This window comes from Netta rufina (assembly GCF_964035555.1).
Source record: "Netta rufina genome assembly, chromosome: 1".
NCBI classification, from domain to species: Eukaryota; Metazoa; Chordata; class Aves; order Anseriformes; family Anatidae; genus Netta; species Netta rufina.
Window position 1 is genome coordinate 45959077 of NC_140123.1, and position 12760 is coordinate 45971836.

The window sequence follows — 12760 nt, forward strand, 5'->3', positions numbered from 1 at the left end:
TATTAGCATTTGTTCAAAGTTTTTCTTTGTTTTGAAGATTTGTAATTATCGTAAAAGTAAGCTTTCTCATTGCTACCCTAGGCAAGATGTCTTCTCACTTGTACAAAATGACTGTGGCGATGATGCAAAGTCTTCCAAAATTTCTTTTGGAACATCAGTTTCTTTATAGTTCCACTTGAGTTTTACAGACTGTTTGAATTTTGCGTTTGTGGGCTTGGACATACATCTAAAAGAGAAGACAGTAACTAGTGAAACAGCAGCTTCTCAATTTATCTTCATCTCTATACTGTGTTTAAAGAGCAAGATCAGATACTTTATTCTGTTTTATCCAAACTGGATAAAGCTGAATATGCAGCCTTGACACGTGCATTTATGTGTGCATATAACTCTGGTTTTGGTTATAAAAGTGTAGCAAGGTTTATTTTTTGTTTTAATCCAGATTTGTATGCTATAGCCCTCTGTTTGCATTTACCTTACTTATCTAGCGTCATTTGGTCAGATTTCTGTAGCAAAGTAATACTTTCCTCAATGTTGTAATGTTCTCTTGTTTAAAGTAGTAGGTTACAGCCTGTTTACCATTTGCTTTATTATTATTAAGTGACTATACCATTGGGAATGCCTAGGTTCAAAGTAAATCTTTGAAGTCTTGAATTACCAGAATGGAACTCCTACTGACTGTGTAAGCATGTCCTTATTAGTTTATAAGTGAAATTAATGTTAAGTCTGTTTGCTTAGCTATGCAGATTAACAGAAGCTACTGTTTCTTTTACTTTATAGTGGCATTTATTTTCAACTGGATTGGATTTTGTTTATCCTTCTGTATAACAAATACCATAGCTGGAAGGTATGGTGCAATCTGTGGATTCGGTCTCTCCCTGATCAAATGGATTCTCATTGTACGGGTATGTTTTTTGATTCTGCTTGTAGAACCAATCCATAACAATTTATCCAAGCATCTATAGTAAAAGAATTAAAAATAACTATATTAAATTCTGCACTTAACTTTCTCTAACCTTCGCTTCAGTAGGCAATTTACTTACTATATTTTCGTAAGTGCTTAAGAAGAATGAAACTGAATCTGTCTTTATCTGATTTATCATTTTGCGTTGATCTTCCAGTTAAGATAAATAGAGTGACTCATTCTCATTATTTAAAAATCATGCAGAAGTGGAGCAAGTGCCAAAAGTGTCAATCGTATTACTCAGAAAGTGTTCTAAAAGAAAAACATAAATGGTGAAGTCTATCAGGGAAAAAAAAAAAAACAAGCAAACAAAAGCATTTCTCACTTGTATCTTACAGGGCAAAAGAAAAGCACATACATACTAAATCAAGTCAAAATCAAATACATGACTGCATTTTTACCAGCTCAGATACTCAATTTCTTGATGCTTTTAGTGTGAGACTAGATGCTTTTCGGAAAGTTATGTTAGAAGTTCCTTAGCTGACTAAGTGGTGGAAGTTGGTAATTCTTTCTGAACTTGAGTTCTACACTTCTGAGACACAATGTTAAAATCTCATCCTGTCTAAGGATCTTTGGTCATTAGTCATCTTTTATACCATGCTAACTCTGAATTTTTTTTTTTCTGTATGTGCTGGTAATCTAACTTGATTGGCTCTTAGTACAATTAGTGCAAGGATTGTAGAGAGGAGAGATTACCTGGTCCTTATGGCACACATCCTGCATCCTTTTTACAGCTGAGAGGTAATTTTTTGCTTCCCCAGGGCAGAGGAATCCTACCAGATCAGATGCAGTTCTGGTGTAATTAGTTGGAATTTGGAGTTTGGAATGGAGTTTATCTCAATGGGCATGAAGACGTGAATTTTTCAACTGTGTATCCATTGGGGCTATTTTGAACTTTCCTCGAGGCATACTAAACAGAGGCCAGAACTTGCTCGTTGTGTCAGTTTTATTATTCCTGTCTACTTGAGAATGTGCTCATAACAACCACTAAAATGAATACATGCTAAACTTCTTTAAAGAATTACTGAGTCATAGCCTGCATTTAAAATCTTGTGTATAGTCTGTTACTAATCTCAAAATATTAGAGCTGACCAGTTCCAAGACCTCGGGGCTGCTTTCTTTGTAGTCAAGATAATAAACCTCCTGTGCTGTATCCTCTTCTGGAGAAAATAACAGAAGCGCATAGGATATATGCCAACAATTTTGTTTTAATGGTGACATGCAAGTGTGCATGTATACACAAAATTGTATTTCCTTTGCTTCAAACTTTTCAAAAAGCTTGCACTGAACTTTCTCACTCAGGCTCAGTAGTACTGTAGTAGACACTATATAGTGTCTAAACAGTTCTAGTTTACATATGCTTTCTCTGTATCACTTTTTTTATATCCAGAAAAGTGTTTTGTTTTGTGTTTTTTTTTTTTTTTCTAGACAACAAAAACACAGATTTGTTGTTCAGTGAATTTTGCAGCAATGATTTCTTTTGCTTAAAAATGTTAGAGTAATGCATGTTAGGCTACTAATTGATTGGTCAGTGGTTTTAATACATCTTCTTTCCAGTTAAATGAATTTGTAAGTTTTAAAAAAAAAAAAAAAGAAAAAAGGAAAAAGAAAAAAAGAAAAAATACATGCTTAAGAAAATTTACAATATTAACTACCAGGTGAAGTGGGATTAATAATGCAGTGAACTTTCTTGCAGTTGAATATTCATTTGGTCTTTTAACAAGCTGTCAAAATACAAAATGCTTAGTTTGCTGAATAATAGATATGCTAGTATTTATATAGTGATAGTGTAAATTGTTCTTTTCATTCAACTTGGCAATTCTTTTTCTTTACCTTTTTTTTTTTTTATTGAGCCTGATGATCTGGCTTTATTGTGAAGAAAACATGAATCTCAACGCATAGTTACTTGAGAACAAAAACCTAACAGTTCTTTTAACAGCTCTGGTTGAATATGTTGCCTAGTATCGTCTCTGGTTATTTTAGAGAAAATAATGCCTGAATCACACGATTTCTTCGTTGATAACTACAGAAGCGCACTGGATATGACAAATAGGATGTGCTGTGGCAGGATGCAGTAAACATACTGAATGACAGCAGGATGGGAAGTGTATGAAATGTGTGCAGAGCTACTAAATAGGTTATTTTATTCCTTCTGGCAACTTTTCACACATCTCCTCATTCCTACTTCTTGTGTGAGTTTTGGAGACATTTGATTAGCCTTTTTTATCAGTGAAGCATGCAGTCTGGAGTCTGGTAAAGGCAAAGATACCTGTCTCCAATACCATCACACCCTGCCTTCCAGCTGCCTCCCACATCAGAGAGGACAAAACTGTCTACCATGGTCACTAACAGGAACAGTTGAAATGCCTCTTCAAGGTTCATTTAGTTGCGTTCAGCTCACTGCTGGGAACTGAATGCTGGTTTGAAAATGAAAAGACTTTAATGAGTTGGGGGTCTTTATGGGGCTGGTATTCTTGGCAGCGATTAACAGTAGGGGGTATACAGAAGGTCAAAAGCTCTTCTTTTGAGGGGTCAGCAGAACATCCCTGTCTGATAAGATTAAACTAATGTGGCTTTTGGTGTTAATATCTAAAGCAGCAGGCTGCCGTAATGTGTTCAGGACAGCAGGCATTGGGTGGGGGGTAGGAAATTGACAGTGGTGATTCATTATAACAGAAAATGTCAGATGATTCTGGCAAGTAGTATATGCAATGTACATGTATTTACATGTATATATACATGTATATATATCTCAGAGCTTTTGAAATAACTTTGCCAAAGACCACCTGGTACTGGAAGTGTTATTTGTATGGTAAACTATGGCACAAATACCAGTTTTCTATCTTAGGAAAATACAGTATATATATATTTAGTTTTTCCTCAGCTTCCTGTATTTGCATAAAGCATTAAATGTGTCTTAGTCATCTTTCTTGCTACAGCTAAGTCTTCTGTATGAATTCCAGTTTTCAGATTACTTTACTGGATATTTCAATGGACAGTACTGGCTTTGGTGGATATTCCTTGTACTTGGTAAGTGGCAATGGAAAACATTTCTGTTTTGATGAAGTACTGAAAGGTATATCATGTCCTTGTAGCTAGAGTTCTGTAAGGTGTTTAGCTATATGTTTTTCTTTTGCTGTTGATAGTTTTGTATGCTGTTCTTATTTCTGTAGTGTTCACCAGGTTATTACCGTAGTGTTACTGTGTGGACTGCAGACTATTCAAATAACATCCAACTCAAAATGTTATTCTACATTTGTAATTATGTACATACCTGAGACTTGTAGCTTGTGCTTTTTAATCTGCTCGTGCTCATCTAAGGGTGCAGAATTGTGTAACAAAACCTCTAGGCTTTATGCAGAGAACGCAGTGAAAGTAAGTGATACCAGGTACTTACATATATATGCTTGTATGTCAAGTTTTAAATTTTATGAAATGTGACTGATCCTAGGAAGGTGGAGTCAGTTGTCTTGTACACAGGTCATTAAATGTCCTTTTCTACTCCTTTGAAATGCATGCTGCATCAGTAGTTACTCAGTCAGACAAGAGAATGGCTTCATGCTTTCTGATCACAGTGCTTCCATGACGTCAGCTTTTTCTGAAGAGGTCTGCATGCCTGTGTTCAAAATTTTATACACATCAAGTTCTGTCTTTCTGTCTGTTTTTAATTTTGATATTTCAAACACCAGCCATTATAATTTTTTTCTTACTATGGATTTTGTGATTTGAATGTGAAGTCTGGAGTGACATGCTTTTACAGGAGTGAATGCTGCTATCCATTTTATTTTTTTGCTCTGGGAACTGTAAGCTGCTGCTGATTCAGTAGATGGCAGTCTTCCCTTTGAGTCAGTTCTGCTGCGGGCTTACAACAAATGTTGGAGTAAAATGTTGAGTAATTTTTTTTGAGAGAGAGATTCTGACTGTTTCTGATTTATTTGTTTCACAATAAATGCCAAAAATCCTAAATAATAATAATAAAAAAAAAAGTTTTCCATATCCTTCTTTCAATACAGTTTAAGAGTATTCATCAGATTTCTTAATAGCTTGCTCTACTGTTGGCTACTTGAGGCATATAGAAAAAGTTGTGCATTTGTAGTTCTTTTTACTAGTCTTTCACAGGACTTTTCACATTCAGAAGCCAGATCACTTAGATTTAGGAAAGCCTTATTTTCAGCCTGAACTGTTAGAAGACTTTTTTTCTTAACCTCACAAAGCTTGCAATAAAAGGCGCTGTATGTATCCAGCAGTTAGCATTCCCTTGTCTTACAAACATTTTGTATGACATAGACCAACAGCAGTTTGGAACACTACAGGAGGATTTACCCCCATAGACCTACTTAGTAGGAAATGAAGGACTATTATCAAGTCATGGGAGTTCTGCCAACCAAGTCTGTATTTCATTGTTTCAGATAACTTCCCAATCATAACATGCGAAGTAGTATATCCTATGTCTTTTTCATAGTGAATAAACTGGAGTCTTTCTTTTGGATGATCCTTTGACATACTTGAGCTCATGTACTGCTATCTTTTTCTCTCTTCTGGTGTTCACCTATCTGTTTATGTTCCCTTCACTTCATTTAAAGTCTGGAAAAATTTGCTCACACTTCATGGAAATGTGAAATGGTCAACTTCCAAAGACCTGTCATGCACAGTGAACAAATTGGAGAGAGAGACAATTCTCATTTTAAAATTTAAATGTTAGCCAATGTTTCTTTTTGAGGAACACAATGGAAAGTGTTTTTTTTCTGTGGTGTATTTTTTTTCCCTCCTCCATTAAACAGTGAAATATAAAAGTATGGGTTGAACTTGGACTGTTTTCCCAGCACGTGTAATGCAGAAAATATACTTTCAGGCACCTGAAAATCTTCCTGTCCACCTTTTGCTGTTTCAGCTGCTTTTCGGTTGATTGTAGGGCTATCTCTGATAATGTTGGTGTAGCAGCTTTGGTAGAAGACTTTTGATCCAGATCCTACTACATTATTCTCCATGCAGAATTCAGCTTAATCACATAAATGTATCTGTTGTAGGTCAAAGTTAGCAGAGCATTATCTGGATTTTTTTTTTATTCTTCGGTGTGTGTCCTATGGAGACTTGGGTTTAAAGAAGCAAAAAAAGTAAATGCTTTTTGCTTGCCAATTTCTATTTTACAAAATAAATGAGCATAGGAAACAGTCAGGGTCTCAGCAGGGACAGCAGGAAGAAAAAGTGCATCACATAGCAAAATACCAGAGTAACCATAGAGATTGTTTATTAAGATGTAAGAGAACAGGATGTAATCCTTTGCTAAATTTGTTAACTTTTGTTTGGATTTTCATTTGAACTTCTGGAATCTCAGTACATATGTGTATATATCTTAAAGGAACCTACATGTTCATTTAAGCATATAAATGAACCCAATCCCTGTATAATAATTCTACATGTGGAATTGGGTTATCTAGTTCAGATGTATTTATGATAAACTTAAATTTCTGTTTGTGGTCAGCTTGTTTTTTAAACACCGAGGTGCATAGCTAAGCTAACCAAAGACTTTTCCTGGTGGATTCAACTCAACTGAGTATTGATCTTATCCAGAGTGTTGTCTTATGAGCAAACACCAGATGCACTGTAAGAAAGTACAAGGATTTAATGTACCAACATCTCAGATAATAAAAAAAAATGTTAGCGGTCTCTTTTTTCCATAAACTTTGAAAATATTTAACAATACCATATTTTTTGATGCATGTCAAAATCAAAAATGAGCTCTCAAATGAATAGCATGACATTTATGGTTAAGGGAAACACCCTAGTTTCTTCATCTGCCCTGCCCTGGACCTTTAAAAATTGTTGTTTTTTTTTTCTGTCTGAACCACTGGCAGTAGGCCCTTGCTCAACTGTGGGGAAAAAAAAACAGGGACCTGCTTAGAGAGTACAACCTATTCTAGGATGAATTGCTCTCCAGATTTCTGCTTCTCTGTTTTATGTATAATTCAGATTTCAACCCCAACATTTTGGGCAAATTCATCTGTTGGATCAGGGAAAATCTGACGGAGGTAAAATAATCTGGTAAAATAATCTGTTGGAGTCTACTTAGCAGAGAATGGAGCAAAGAGAGCTGTTCATTATACAACAGCGTGTTTTTCTGGGTTTGTTTGCTGAAGTGTCCAGTGTGTGAATCTGTGTTGGTTTAAAAAAAAAAAAACAAACAAAACATCATATGTTAGTTATTTCCACTGTTACATCTGTAAGTTGTGTGACAATTCTTTATCTCTTCTCTTATTATTAGAGCAGAGATATTATTTCAAATGCGGCTAAATTTAAACATTTAAAAATAATTTAAATTGTGCAGTTAACAAATAAATCATAACACAAGTTGAGTAACTTTCTTTGAACTGACTGCTCTTCTTTCTCCTCTTGGTCAGGTGCATATTCCTGGATGGTTAAATCTCAAGTTGTAATCTCCTATAATTTATCGTTGGCTTGTTGCTAGAACAATTTGTACTGACTTGTTTCTTCTTTTCTCTTGACTAGCAGTACATTTTTAATCTTAAACATTTCCAAAGCATGTTTGGAGATAATGTGGAACATATCTCTTTTTTCTTTTTTTTCCTTTTTTTTTTTTTCATGTCTTTTTAGCAGATGGTATGTAAACGGAGAATGAGTGCAAAATTTTAGAAAAGGCTTCCGTAATGATATATTCTTATATCACACAAGATCAAAGTGGAAGACTTGCTTGTTAAATTTGTGAGTGATGCGTAAAGATCTCACTGTTTTTATAAAATCTGAATTTTTAAATAATCTTAAGAATTTGTAGGGTACTTTAGGTTGATATAATTAATTCTGTGCATTTTCTACACTTCCAGGACTTCTCCTGTTCTTTCGAGGCTTTGTCAATTATCTTAAAGTTAGAAATATGTCTGAAAGCATGGCAGCTGCTCACAGAACAAGATTTTTTTTCTTGTACTAAAGGTAAGCAATTTTAAGTATTGAGATGAGATTCTCCTAGGCAAACTAAGAAGAAAACAATACTTTCAATAAAGAAAAAAAAATCAAACTTGAGTCACACATCAAGAACATATTGCTGTTGCATGATTTTTCAACATCTGTCATGAATGTTGCATATGTTCTACATGTACTTGAGACTGTCTTAAGACTCTTGAAATCATTAAATTTGAAAATAAACAATATGTCCTCATTGCTGCCCCATGTCCTCCCTGGAACTAATGTTCAGTAACAAAAACAAAGCAGAACTGGTTGTTTATCCTATGCAAGAATCCTGTCAGGATACTGTACTTTGTGTAGGAAAACTGGCTTTAATAGTCAACTGTTGTCAGTGTGCTAGGAATCACCAACCTGCCTGCATATTAAATTTGATTGACATGGGTCTGAACATGCAAACAGTAGATAAGTATTGCCTCTCTTTACATGACTGGCTTAAGATAGTCTTGTACAAAGATGATTATTGTGTATGCAACAATGTGCTTTATATATCCTTCAGGTAGCTGACTAATCAGTCTGGCACATATCCACTTTTTTAAAAATGTTTTATCCATTAGGTGGACCTATTGGACTTCTATGTATCTTAAACTCGAGGTCTCCATTTGTGTTTAACTTCTTAACCTAAACTGCACGATGAGTTAAATTTAAGTCCAGAAATAAGTAATGTAGCATCTTCACTGCTCTGCATTTTACTTAAAATGTTTTAAATGCCGTCCTTTGACTTAACTGTGAAGCAGTGTTGTTTGTAATAAAGCAGACTTTCTTAACTTTTTTGCAAGATTGGACACAGGATCAATATGAGGTAACCAATAACACGTTGTTGGAAGTCTGAAAAACACTGAAACGGTGTTTGCCTAGAAAAGATGATTCCTTTTATATAAGACAGTGAGATACATATAAAACCAGCAATGATAAGTAATTGTTCTTGATCATGGAATGAACCTGTTAATGTTATTGTGACATATTTTTAATGTGTCGTTTTGTCAAAGCTATGTGTAAGTTGAACGTAAATAATAGTATATTGCATTTTAGTAATCAACCTAAAATGGCACCTGTATGGCAGCATTTCCTTTTTGTAAGAGTAACATGTCTCTCACTTTATTAGTAATATGGTAACCCTTTCAGAATGCTGAAATTCATAGAATAGAGACTGTATGAAAACATCTGTATATCCATTAGCTTGCAGTATAATGAAGTGTAAAAACACTAAAAAATCATGAGGACTAAGCGGTATTTGAAAATTGTACCTTGTAGAGAAGAATGAGAGTGCAGAAAACATGGTCTGTGATTCTTTATTCTCCTGCTATTTAAAATCTGTTTTAGGGCAAAACAGTAAGGCCTTAGTCAGTATTGAGTGATGTTAATGAATTGTCCTACCTGACTTCAATGGCTTCTTTTAGCTATAAGCATTTCTCACCACCGGGATGTACGAGGTGATAAGGGTATGGAGTTTCCTTAGAGAGCTGGACACCTAAATACTATTTGTTGAAGTGTCTTAAGTATTGAAACGAGAAGTTCAAATTAATTGCTATCACACTTCAATGGCCTTTATCTTAAGTAGCCTGTTAACTTCCTGCACAATGTCTATTACTCTTAATAAATAACAAATGTTAACTCTAAAATCATAAAATATTCTGAGGTTGGTGTTAGGAAATGTAGCTTTGACAAAATAATAGTAAATTTTCACTTTGTGCCATCCTAACATGGGTGGGGGAAGGCTGTTCTTTGCTGCTTCTACATTTAACATCATTTAGTAGTGTTGCTTTATGGTTAATCACTCCAATGAACTGAAGTATGGTTCTTTCTTTATCTTCAGACTGCATCGAACAGACATTCCTTTCCTATACCAGTGTGAAATTTCCAGATGATCTGTAACCCTCCAAGTTAATAGGATAGAAGACTACTAAAAACAGAAGACAAATTAGTGAAGATACAGCTTCAAAAATGAATGACAGGATGGCTTATGCTCAAGTGCCCACTGTGGTCATTCTAGTAAATATTTATAACTGCTGCCTTTTATTTCAGCACATTTGCATATGTGCTTATTAAAAAGATAGTGCTGAAGTAAGAACAAACCATCTGTTAGTATAGATTAGGTACAGTCAGATTTGGTTAATCTGTGATTGTTGTATCTGACAGATGTAAGTGGTAACTTGTTTCACAGCACGTGTGTACCACTGACTTGTTGACCTGAAGTTTGAGTAAAATGAAATGCATTAAATGATTCAGATTAACCAGTTCAGGCAGTTTTTTCTATATTTTAGATTCATCTAATTATATAATTATGTAGAACTTTTTTGTTAAATTTACTAAAACCCAGCGTTCCTTGGTGTCACAAATTTGTATTCATCAATATTTTATCAAATTCAAACCAGTATACTGTTTTACTTAAAGCTGATGCTCCATGTTGAGTCCCCTGTAAATAATTCTGCATAAATTACTGTTTGAGTTGCTTCTTGGGAATTACAGCAAAATATATTTTGCAACAGCATGTTCTCCAAATTATGTTTAATCTTCATATGACTACATATTTTCTTGTTAATTTGGCCGTTAAGGGTATAATTATTGTTAGATGTAATTTTGGAGGTAAAAGCATTGAATAGTTTGTCTTGTCACAACTTTACTCACATGGATTTTTATTATCTGTTTTGGGCTTGATCCTGAAAGCCCTTATTCTTATGCACGATCCTATTAAAAGATGGAGTTCATGTTAGCAGGGATGGACAGCCTTGCATCTGTAGCCCTTGGTTATGCAGTTAGATCCTTGTGTGTGCACCTTTGTTCCTGAAACAGAGTATTGCAAATGTATCCCCTGACTTATAACAGTGGATCTGTTTAAGAAGTCTCCAGTTTAATATAAACTCAACACCCACTCTTAGGGTATAATGAAAAAAAAAAAAAAAAGCTGTCTTAGAATGCTTGTTTAGAATAAATACTCTATCTCATAAGAATAAACTAATTTAAGCTAAACCTTGGAAATAGCCTATGAAGGAAATCTTACTTTTAAAGCTCTGAAATTGGAAAAAGTGTGTTGCACTTCTCTCAGTATTCATTTAAGTTATACCATTACTTTCCTATAAATATCATCTCTTTTAAGGGGTACTCTCTAGTGTTCATGCACATTTGATTTCCTTTAATGTTTAATGGTTTATGCGTCTACCTAAGTAGGAGAACACATCTCTCAGTCCTTTGTACAACTGGAATCTCAGTTGCAAAATACATTGGTTGCACCTTTGGGGAAAAATTACAAATACTTTCCTCCAGTTTTTCTTTTTGTATTAGAATTTTGCCTTTTATTACTAACATTAAGAATGAGGTTTATGTTGTTTTAAGCTAGTGCTGTATTCAATTTTGTATCTATAATGAATGTTAAAAATGCGTATGTAAACTGGTTACATTATTAATTTTCTTAAACTTTCAGAGGTACTGAAAGTGACTAAAACTTTAGGGGCACCTTCACTTCCCAGCTTTTTATGGAAAATAAAATTGTGTTATCTTCAATATCTGATTGGAAGTTCCTTCTAAACTTAGCTGTTTGTTTCTGTGTTCTTTTGCATTCATTGTCCTTATGAAAAAGAAATGGAGATAATAAAACATTGCTTTGTTTTGCTAATTAAGACTTAGGCTTTTTGTTTTGGCTGTGGAGGTGGGTTTCACATTGAAAATTGCACACTGCAGTACTTCTGGCATTACAGACAAATTAGTTGGCAAAATAAGTACTAATCTCTCTTCTCTGCTCTTCTCCTTTTCATCTTGTGCTTTATGGCAACAGTACTGTAAGAACATTTCTTTTAATGAGTTAATGCAACTGTGCAAAGCATGCAGTATCGATTCCTTTTCTATGTTTACCAGTGTCAGCTAGTACTATTTTCCATCTGTATCAATTTTCCTAAATTAAATAGCAGTCTTCTGACTGATTTTTTTTTTTGTTTGCTCTACTATATTTTTACAGAAAGCTTCCTACAGATACTCAGTTGTTGGTGGTTTTTTTTTTTTTTTTGCCCCCCTCTTTATTTATTTTTTATTTGTTTGCTGGACTAGCTTGCAAAAATTCTCCTTTGGACAAACAATATGTAGGGTTAAAAATGTACACGTTATCTAATCCTGTTTAGTTGATGCAGCAGTTTGGTAGCCTGAAATCTCATCAGCAGGAGGAAGGGAATTGGGACACAGTTTTCAAAGACTCTGCAATCTATTCCAGATGTGTCAAATGCTGCATATTTTCCTTGCTATTTCCTGTGAGCTTGGTTAGGAGCAGCTGGCTCTGTGGTTTAGAGACACCTGGCCAGCTTTGCTTTGTGTCTTAGTTGGGCTAAAAAAAAAAGCTTCAGTATCACAGTGAAGTTGACTGTAAACAGATTTGGTATGAATGTAAATAAGGCTTTGAAGTATGGTGCAAAAACAGCTGGGGGGGGGGGAGGGAGAAAATGGAAGGAGAGAGAAAACTTCATTTTATTCAAGTAACTGTCTGAATGTAATTTCTTCAGTTTTTGTCATCTACTTTTATTGATGTGGACACCTTGGGTAGATGGACATCATGAATGTGATTCAGGTAGCCTGCAACTCACACATCTGAGACGATTCGTCATTAACACTTCCTGTACAGATACCTGATGAAATTATAATTCTTGGGGAAAGAAGGTTGTCTCCAGTCTTTCATTTCACTGACTCACCTGGAGTGTGGGTGTAATCCTCATTCTACAACACCTTTTAACCCTTTTTGAATGCCATACTCTTTTTGAATCTGCCTCCTTCGCTATGTATGAATAACAACAGGTGAGGAAAAGTGATTTTAATAACATACTATCAGAATATCAGAAAGCT

General features: G+C 34.7%; 1 protein-coding gene across 2 annotated transcripts in view; it reads left to right on the forward strand.

Annotated features, from left to right (window-relative positions):
• The window catches only part of NDFIP2 (Nedd4 family interacting protein 2), a 47322-nt gene extending 35779 nt beyond the window's left edge, over positions 1-11543 (forward strand). For both annotated transcript variants that reach the window (XM_084302066.1, XM_084302065.1), the window contains 4 exons: positions 778-902; positions 3925-3991; positions 7801-7906; positions 9753-11543. In XM_084302066.1, the coding sequence (XP_084158192.1) occupies positions 778-902; positions 3925-3991; positions 7801-7904 (296 nt within the window). In that variant the 3' untranslated portion in view covers positions 7905-7906; positions 9753-11543. The remainder of the gene's footprint in view (positions 1-777; positions 903-3924; positions 3992-7800; positions 7907-9752) is intronic.
• Positions 11544-12760: the final 1217 nt, after the last annotated feature.